The sequence below is a fragment of the Festucalex cinctus genome, chromosome 6 (assembly GCF_051991245.1).
Source record: "Festucalex cinctus isolate MCC-2025b chromosome 6, RoL_Fcin_1.0, whole genome shotgun sequence".
NCBI classification, from domain to species: Eukaryota; Metazoa; Chordata; class Actinopteri; order Syngnathiformes; family Syngnathidae; genus Festucalex; species Festucalex cinctus.
In genome coordinates, this window is record NC_135416.1 from 5,332,087 (window position 1) to 5,342,131 (window position 10,045).

The 10,045-nt window shown below is 41.2% G+C and overlaps 2 protein-coding genes across 5 annotated transcripts in view; both read left to right on the forward strand.

The window, feature by feature from the left end:
* Positions 1–5,513, forward strand: part of rnf150a (ring finger protein 150a) — a 20,883-nt gene extending 15,370 nt beyond the window's left edge. For 2 of the 4 annotated variants that reach the window (XM_077525147.1, XM_077525146.1), the window contains 6 exons: positions 313–563; positions 2,111–2,182; positions 2,285–2,367; positions 2,447–2,543; positions 2,617–2,830; positions 3,277–5,513. In XM_077525147.1, coding sequence (XP_077381273.1) covers positions 313–563; positions 2,111–2,182; positions 2,285–2,367; positions 2,447–2,543; positions 2,617–2,830; positions 3,277–3,437 — 878 coding nt within the window. In that variant the 3' untranslated portion in view covers positions 3,438–5,513. The remainder of the gene's footprint in view (positions 1–312; positions 564–2,110; positions 2,183–2,284; positions 2,368–2,446; positions 2,544–2,616; positions 2,831–3,276) is intronic. The other 2 variants (XM_077525148.1, XM_077525149.1) reach the window with 2 other exon arrangements.
* LOC144021109 (methionine--tRNA ligase, cytoplasmic-like) lies at positions 4,953–9,847 on the forward strand. The gene is made up of 5 exons (XM_077525150.1): positions 4,953–5,085; positions 5,679–6,182; positions 6,821–7,038; positions 7,685–7,853; positions 8,197–9,847. Exons 2-5 carry the CDS (start codon positions 5,810–5,812, stop codon positions 8,379–8,381), a joined length of 945 nt encoding a protein of 314 aa, XP_077381276.1. The 5' UTR covers positions 4,953–5,085; positions 5,679–5,809; the 3' UTR covers positions 8,382–9,847.
* Positions 9,848–10,045: the final 198 nt, after the last annotated feature.

Here is a 10,045-nt window from a genome sequence, read left to right on the forward strand (position 1 = left end):
TCCGCTTTAAGCTATCAATCAGATTAAAAAAAAAAAAAAAAAAAAGGTTTAATTTTCACCTCTTTAATCCAAAAAGATTACTTCATATTGACAAAGTAGAAAACATACACAAACATGAATTATTCATTTTCTGCTTTGGTCTTTGTAATATGTCAGAAAATTGGGGGAAAAAAATGTTATCATAGCTTTCCAAAGTAAAAGCTACACAAACATTCACCACTAGGCCAGTTTGCAAATGTTGCTGAGAATCGAGCTTGCACGTACATCTGACCATCCCGTTGTGACCCGCTGCCGTTTGGCTGGTGTGCGCAGGTACAGGCGACATAGTGGCCATCATGATCCCGGAGCACAAAGGTCGGGAGATCATGGCGCTGCTGGAGCAGCAGGTGGCCGTCACCTTGCACATCACTGTGGGCACGCGCAACCTGCAGAAGTATGTGAGCAGAACGTCGGTAGTCTTTGTCTCCATCTCCTTCATCATTCTCATGATAATCTCCCTCGCCTGGCTTGTCTTCTACTATATCCAGAGATTCCGCTATGCTAATGCACGAGACCGCAACCAGGTATGGCTTCAGCTCTTTTCTTTTTATTATTATTATGTAAGTCCGAGATCTCCGCTATAAAATGTGGTCGCCGGCTTCCCATGTTTCCATCCGAGGCCGGAATTAGCTCGACAGCTGGCCCGACGCGAAAGCGCTCAACCATCAACGACAGCAAATAGCAAATCGTTGTTACATCATCGCCGCGTCTGTTATCGTAACATCTGCAGGGGCCGGCAGCCATTGTTTGCTTTTGAACAAAAAGTACCAACAAGTGGCGACTGCAGCATGTCCAATATATTGCCACCTTTTTCCTTTATTTACAAGCTGCAAATGTGAATTTACCCCGAGAGGAGAAATGAAGGATTAATTTATAGTTCAGTGAAGCTGCTAAATAATGCAAACGTGGGAGATGAGGGAAGAAGTGACGGGCTCCTCTAAAAAGTATTGCAACAGTGAGGCAAACTACATTTTTGCTGCAGACCAGTTGATCAGCGGTGGGCAAAATATGGCTCGTGGACCACGTACGGTCTGCTCAATTCTTTCATCAGGCCCGCTTTACATGATCAAGAGTTGATTTGTTGCATTGATCTTCCCCCCCTTTTGGTTTAATCTTTTTATTTTTTCATTTTTCTCATGATGTAAATTATCTGTATAATTGAAAAGAAAACTATATTTTTTACATATAATTAAATTACTGGTGAAATATAGGGCTGTCGGTTATTCTATTGATTAATTGGATGACATTTTATTTTGTTTTGAACCATTTTCCCCCATTTACTGTATATTAAACAGTTTTCGTTTATTAGGATTATTGATTTAAAACAACAACTGAACAACAATGCAGTAATACTCCACAACAGGGATTGAATTTGATGTTGTCATCACCAACTTTTGGAAACTTAATTTGGTTGCTGGGTCGGTCATTGCTTTTCAAAGTAAAATGCAAATGTCTAATTTTCAACACAAAATCAGTCTGTCTTCATGAAGCATTTGAGCATAATTTCTGTTGAGAGACTGAATTCATAAATTTGGACAATTTTACGTTAAACAATGGCTCTAAGCACTTAGTAAAATAGTTATGAATCTATTTTGATACCCCGTGTACCGATTCCTACACCTTGACAGTAAACAAATCCTATTTTTCCCAAACTAACTTATCTCATAATATGTTAATAATCATGCCCAAAGATGTACATTATAAATTTAACCTACAGCTGCCGATTTTTTCGTCGTAAAAAAGCATTACATATGATTTAACATTCAATAATCTTCAGCAAAAACTAGGATGAGCTTGAAATAATCTTACTTCCTGTTTTCACTCTTCTTTAGTCAAATTTAGTTCCAAGCTAAATCGTCTGCTGCCATCTTGCGGCCAACAGAGGAATTGCATCCAAAATAATTGGAAAGCAGAACACAATAGTGTTATGAACCCTGCCGGAAAAAAAAAAAAGTGTAATCGGTGGGACCGCAAAGCCTCCTGTAGTTTCAATTTCTGTTGTTCCCCGAGTATTAGATTTTGCCACGTCCCGGTGTCGCACTTAAAATTGTGTTCTGTTCCGGGCCTGCAGAGACGCTTGGGGGACGCTGCCAAAAAAGCTATCAGCAAGCTTCCAGTACGGACCATTAAGAAAGGTGACAAGGTATGCTGATGCAGTTTTGTGACTTATTATTTATTTGCACTCCACGACATGGATTCGATAGGTTTTTTTTTTTTTTTTTTTTTTTTTTTTTTTTGGGTCCAGGAGACCGAGCGCGACTTTGACAGCTGTGCCGTGTGCATCGAGGCCTACAAGCCAAACGATGTCGTCAGGGTGTTACCTTGCAGGTGTGCTTTTCTTTTTTTGCAAACGTGACCACAAGCTCTGCTATATCGTCACTCTCAGTCTTGTTTTTGTTTTTCCCAGGCATGTGTTCCATAAGCACTGCGTGGACCCCTGGCTGCATGTTCACCAGACGTGTCCCATGTGCAAAATGAATATACTCAAGGCCTTGGGGATCTCGGTCAGTTCCAAATTTTCAAGCCGTGTCTCGCCGGGCCGCTTCACAGCAGTCCGTGTTTCTGCCGTCTGTCCAGCTGAATGCGGACTGCTCCGACGAGTCGCCGCCGGACTACGAGATGTCGCCGGAGGGCCCGTCCGCCAACCCGGTCATCAGCGGGGCCAGCGAAATCACCGTCAACGAGAGCTCCGTGGAGCTGGAGCTGGTCGACAGGGCGCCCGATCCGGCCCGGCTCGGTCACAACAGGCAGGTGGCGCCGCAGGCGGAGGAGAACTACATCATTTCCAGCAGTATGGGTTTTGCTTTTACTTTACAGTATATATTAGTAGTGTGTAAAATTTTTAATTGAAATTAATCACAACTTCAATCGTTCCATTAATCATGTGACATTCACAAGCTGAGCTGTGATTGGTTACCTGAGCGCTTGTGATGTCATTTTCAGTCGACAGCAAGTTGCAAAATGTGTTTTTAAAGGTTCTAATTGTACATGAAAAATAATGAAAATATCAAATTTATTATAGGCAAAATATTATGTTTGACTGCCAAAAATGGCTAAATAAGTCAAGTATCCCTTTAAGATGATGGAAGATAAGGGGCAGCCATGAATCGGGCGTATTAAAAAAAAAAAAAAAAAATTGTGGTATTAAAAGAACGTTAAATTAACTGAAAATGAAAACACTAAAACCAACTGTTACTTTCCACCGTAAATTTCCCAAACGTGTTCCCCTTCCATCAGGTGAGCACCAGCTGGCGCTCAGCAGCGATTCCGACTCTTCCCTCAACACGGTTAGCGGGCTGCAAGTGGACAACGTCCGATTCGGACCCGGCGCGGGACAGATTAAAGGTGGGAGTATTGTGGAAAAGGAGGACAAGCAGGACAGGAGTGGAAGCACATGACTCTTGAGGACACATGGTTGTGAAATTATTACTCTGTCTCCATCTACTGGACACTTTTGTCCCTGCATCTGTGGACACGCCCCTCGTTGAGGCACCCCGAGACATCCTCCACACTTTCACCCGTGCAAGTGCCCACATTTCCCCAATGAGACGTCCGAACTTTTTGTCGCACCCGCGAGGCTTTTGGTGGTTTCAACACGCACACTTTTCGAGGTGAATGTTTTTAAAACCCGCCCGCTTATCCTGCTGCTATCGTACAAAGGTGTCAACACTCCAACTTTTCCAGCACAACGAGCAGTTCGCGACGCCATCAACACACACGCACACGCACACTTTTCATCACACCCGCGAGGGAGACGGACATCCACACTATTTTCAATGAAAGGTTTGTCGTATAGGGCTACTTTTACATTTTAACATATTTTGTTAAAAAAAAAGAAAAAAAGAACCAGGACATTATTTCATATTGATAGTGCAGAAAAAGCACAAACAAATTGGTTTCTCAAAAACAATAACTCAACTGGAAATATTCTCAAATTTTTGTAATCCTCCATGAAAACAGCCTGGTTATCTTTGTTGGTATTTTTTTTTCTTTTCAAAATTAGATATTTGCAAACATCTACTTTGACTTTATTAGTCAAAATGTTTGGCAATTTTCTGACATTGTATGGACCAAATCAGGAACTGACTAATGTTGATGTATTTCCTGCAGATTAGACATAATGTCATGTTTTTGAAAAACTGCATGATTTTTACCTGATTCATCAATAAAATGACAGTCATCAATTATTAGAATAATTGCTACTTGTAGCCCTAATTGATTGGTCCATACTATATTAGAAAAAAAAAAGGTTATTGTAAAAAAATGTTTTTAATGTCTTTGAAGTCTGTTTGCTTGGATTTTGGCAATTTCAAGTTAAACAAGGTTTGTAATCAATTATCAAAATAGTTGTCATTATTTTGATAATTGATAAGTTGTCGATTGATCATTGCACAAAACTGTAGACATTTCTCAAGCCACTAAAAGGCCAAGAACAGACTCTCCCCTCCAGTATGAAACTTTTATTGAAATCCAAAAATAAGTCCTCTTCAGGATCACTGCCAGTTTTCTTCTTCTTTTTTTTTTTTTTGGGTTTGAATTTACAGCCGTGTCTGTTTGGCTCGACCCGCCGTCTCGCCTCCGCACGCTGACTCATCCATCCTCTCATATGGACAATTGTGTTTTTTTTGCACAAGTGATGTCAGCCTTGAGCGGCCGCGAGAAGAAACGCAGACCACACGCTGCAACTTGTTAAGCGTGCCCCTGTCGCCGTCTTAAAGGGAAATACAAGTGGACCAATCACAGGACGGCCTGCGTTGACGCTGTTTACTGTTGCCAAGTAGAAAATGCTGCATAATTGTGGACGTCGTGCCAGTCCCAATGTGTGTGTCGATATTTCAAAATGTCCTTTCACGTGGGTTGGATGTGTTGTGCAAGTCAACTGCAGAGGACCAGATGTTTAGACTCTGTTCATTTATTTTTGTGTGATTGTTAGTCACCAAACTTTTTAGGCATGTTAAAACTGCTTGTGAATAGGAATTTTGATTTTTTTTTTTTTTCAGATTCAACCAGTGAAGCCAGTTTGATGTAGCTCGTAATGTACTGCAGGTGAGTGAACAAACCAGCCAACTGCTGTGCGAGGAAATCCGACGTTGTAACACCAGCTTGGACCAACATAGGTCGTGTAGCCCGCTTACACCGGCTGCTTTTTCCTGCCCGTATTCTCCCTTTTTGGATCTCCGCCTAAAAAAAAAAAAAAAAAATGCCCGTCCTCGTTTACGCATCTGTTGTACACCTGTTGCACTTTATTTCCTCAGTGAGTGAGAGACAGCTGTAAAGGGGCACATCATTGTTACGGCACATGACATGACTCGTTCTTGCTTGTGATATTTGATGTCTATTGGGGGACCAAATATATATTGCACACTAACACCATCGCTATTTTCTAATGTTAAATAGTCGTGTGTATTCAGAGCAAAATAATCCCTTGCTGCACGTTTAAGCATTGTGTTGGAATAAATTTCATCTTGTTTTTAGACTTTTTTTTTTTTTTTATTTGTTTACATATGACTCAAACTGAGCAATTACAGCAGAAATTATATTTTTTTTAAACATAAATGAGGAGTGCGTCATTGCCACTTTTAAGGTGTGGATGGATGGATGGATTCGGATGACGAATGCTACACACTCTTGTACAATAGGTGGCGGTATACACTTGAACGTTGCCTTCTGCAATCCACCAATAATTGAAAGAAGAAGAAGAAGAAAAACCGCTGCACTCGTCTCCAGCAATCCGGGGCTACTCGGAGCTCGGACTGTCTCGGCGTGAACTATGGGTCGCAGCGGGGAGCTGAGCGACTTCCAGCGGGGCACCGTAGTCGGATGCCACATGTGCAAAAAGTCCCTGCGGCAGATCGCCACTCTGCTCAACCTGCCGCGCTCCACCGTCAACAATGTTATCGTGCAATGGAAGCGAGAGGGCAGGACGTGCCCGCTTCCCCGCTGCGGCCGGCCGCACAAGCTCAAGGAGGAGCACCGGCAGGTCCTGGAGCGGATGGCTCAGGAGCAGACATTCCCGTCCCTGCAGGCTCTCACCGCGGAGTTCCGGCGGGCTTCCGGGGCCAACGTCAGCGCGGCCACCGTCAGCAGGGAGCTGCGGGAGATGGGCCTCAGTCGGCGGTCGTCCACCGAGGGCAAGGCCAGAGGTGGGTTGCGGCCGGATGGGGGGCGGGAGCCTGTTAGACTGCAAAGATATTTCAGTCGTTAACGAAACTCATTTATTTACCTCATGTCGTAGTTTTATTCCAAAAAATCCCTGCTATCTCGCCACATGAGCTACTAACCAGCTAGGCTAGGCTAATAGCCGAACGGGACTTGGCATTAGCTCAATATGGCCATAATTATACAGTGGACCCTCGTTATTTTTTTTTATTTTTTTTTATTTTTTTTTATTTTTTTTTTTGTTATTTTTTATTTCACACTTTCAAATATTCACGCTGGGAATACCAAAAATCCGCGTATAATTGACGTCCTTTGAAATGTATTGTATTGCAGCCAATGTGCATTCAGAGCATTTAATTACGAGGCACGAAATACATTCAATTATTTACATTCTATTTTTATAAAGTACAGTATTATAAAGTGCAATTATTCCCTATTAAAAGCACAAACAAAAAGATTGCGGCTGGGATATTACAGATAATTGGCATTTTGATTCATTTCTATGGGGAAAGATAATTTTAAAACAAGTGTTTGGAGTTACAAATATGGGCACAAAGTCAATGAAACTTGCGTTTATTGTCTTAGAAATGAGCATCATTTCTTATTTATTTTAATTTGCCAGAAAGGAAAAAAGCACAGAAGGCGGCAGAAGTCTCCGTTGAGGACAAAGCCAAGATGGATGGCCAAAACCAAATGGACGTGTCCCGCCTGGACCTGCGGGCGGGCTGCATCATCAGGACCATGCAGCTCCCCGGAACGGACGGCTTGTACTTGCAGCACGTGGATGTCGGCGAGGCTCACCCGAGGACGGTGGTCAGCGAGTGCGTGCCCGTCAACCAGGTACCATCACCAAGAGTAACGACGGGAGCCTATAGCTATCAACAGAGCTGTTGATTGATCACGTTTGGCCAACTCTGTTTCAGTAGGGTAACAAGATGGTGTCCATATGTCATGTATCAAGCAGTTGACCAATCACAGCATAGAGTACTACACTGTGATCAATGGCTCTGGTTATCAATGGATTGTGCAGCCTCCTTGTGGCCAATGTGCGCACAACAGAAGGAGCTGCATAATGCCCATTAAATAATACTGCTAAACAAAAATAATAAGTTTTTTTTAAGTTTATTTTTTTAGTTGATTTAGGACTATTTTTATGTGCTGAATCAGCTCCACTTTATTTTTGTGATTTTCACAATTTTGTTTTCATTTTATTTACTATAGTTTTACATTTTTATATTGCCTACTATTCATTTTAGTAAATAAAGTTTATAACATTAATCAACTGTTACAAAATGTTTTTTTTAATCTCAGATGAGCATGATTAACAAAAAAATCACGTTACAAAATTTTTTGTTAGTTTTTAAAGAGGTTGGAATGGATAAATGGCATTTCCATTCTATGAGGAAATATAATTTGTCACGTAGCAAAATAACCTCGCGAGACCTTTGCGGTCTTCTAATAAAGGTAATGTTGGCGTGTCTTGCAGTTACAGAACTGCATGGCTGTTCTACTGTGCAACCTGAAGCCCACACAGGTGCGAGGCGTGGCGTCCCAGGCTGCGGTCGTGTGCGTAAGGTCGCCGGGCAGCGTGGAGATCCTCGCTCCTCCCATTGGGGCGGTACCTGGTGATAGAGTCACCATCCATGGATTTTCAGGTGCTACTACACACACATGACGAGAGCTATCTTAAGTTGTTTGAACTTTGTCATGGTGGTTATTAATTATTTATTTTTAAATATATATATACTTGAAAAAAAGAATAGTATGAATCCATTTGAATTTTGAGTCCTGCTGCAGATTAAACAAAATTCCGTAATGTATTATAAATGTAAAAGTCTAAAAACGTTTTTTTTTTCCATCATATAATGAGGTTGACAAATTTAAATATGTGTTCATGATGCTAGTGAAGTGGAGCTAAGCAAGAAGAAAAAAAAAAAAAGCAAGCTCAATTTTAGGCCTCATGAATTTGTCAACAATGCCTGCTTATTGTAACTATAGGCAACCCAGACAAGGAGCTGGACTCCGCCGAGGTCTGCGAGCACGTTCGCGCAGACCTCCGCACAGACGGTCAGTGCGTGGCCACCTACAAGGGCGTCCCGCTGGAGGTCGTGGGCAAGGGGGTGTGTCGAGCGCCCACCTTGAGCGACTGCGAGGTCATCCTGACTAACGGAGGAGCGGCGTGAAGGAGAGAAGGACGCTTTTGTTTTTTAAACTGTAAACATGGACAACATTCCCACTGGAAGGAGTCACTTTTTTTTAAATTTTTTTTTTTTGTATCTGCACTTTGGAATCATTTGTTCTCAGCAGCTACGTGTTTATTCACCATACGTTTTCACTTGAATTTACCGTATTTACTCCATTATAATAGATGCTGTGCATCAATTAAATGCCTTAAACGCTCCCGAGCTCCTCCTCGTGTTAAAACAAAAATAACTGAGTTCCGCTGGGTAACTAATTATTTTTATGATAGCCAAGCGGCGGTGTTTGTCAATATGCTCAGCAAAAATGCACATTAGCGTCGTTTTCAAACAAAATAAATGAACACCTCAATCGCTCTCATCTAAAAAACAAAACAAAAACAAAACAGCGCCATTAGGTAACTAATTATCTTCATCCAGCCAACAATCAAACAGTGTCTAGATCCACCCTTAGCCTTACTTCAAGCAAGTAGATGCCTCCTTGTCTTAAAAACGACGGGTAATGCCATTAGGTAACTGTAATTACCTTTACCACAGGCAAGCGGTACAGATTAACTTTCAATACGGTGACTACAATTCACATTTGTACGGTCTGGTCTCAATATAAATGCCTTGCTTCCAGTAATCAATCCCCTCCATGTTTATCTGAACTAAAACGATAGGTGGTGCTATTGGGTAACATTAGTTATCGCTATCCAGTGTCTAGCCTCACCCTTTTAAAAAAAAAAAAGACATTTGAGCAAATATGGATGCCTTTCTTCCAATAAGTTGATGGTTAAATGCACATTCAAGCTGTCTTTGCGGCCGTGAGGCAAACACAAAAGGACACAATTGAAAACTACACGGGCGCCGAAATATCCGTCAACCGATCACTGGTGTCGAGCACTGTCCTGAAGAAAATCCTTTTGCCAAATATGAATGTCTTACTTCCAATAAGCACTTCATAGTTGTTGCAATGAAATGACAAAATGGCCTCTATTTGAGGAGGAAATACTGTATGCTTTGTTCGCTTTTCACCAACAATTTACAGGATGTCATTTACGGTCTGGTTTCCACTGGAAACATTTCTACTATGATTTGAAGAATGTATATAAAATACATATTTCTGGGCTTTTAAATTGCAAAGCTTGGGGAAAACTAACAGTAAGACCAATGTGATCATGTTTATGTAAACGTTTCTATTGAGTCTGTTATCCACGCTGTCGTACTGTTAGCATTGTACTGTACATGCGGACTGTGTTAGCAATTGCATCCTTCATTTTAGGAATCTCAAAACTTTGGTCATACTGTACAGTTACTATTCATGCATACCAGATAGTGGCTTTTCCTTTTTCTTTTTTAAGCTGAAGTTGCTAATGTTGCCCTAGTTTTTTGTTTTGTTTTTATAACCACCTTATCTCTGTGAATATTGACTTGTGTGTTATCTCATGAATAAAAGTAAATGAAAAGGAGTTAGCGAAGATTTATTTTGTGTCTTAAAAACTGTTTGCCAATTTGAAGACTTATGCTAAAGTTTGTTTTTTTTCCATGTTTTTTTCCACCCATATTTTATGTTGTGCATTTATTTGTGTAATTATCCTGAATGTATCCTATTGGGTGAACTTTGGATTTATCCCTTGTCATAACATTTTTCCGTTTTTCCTCACGTC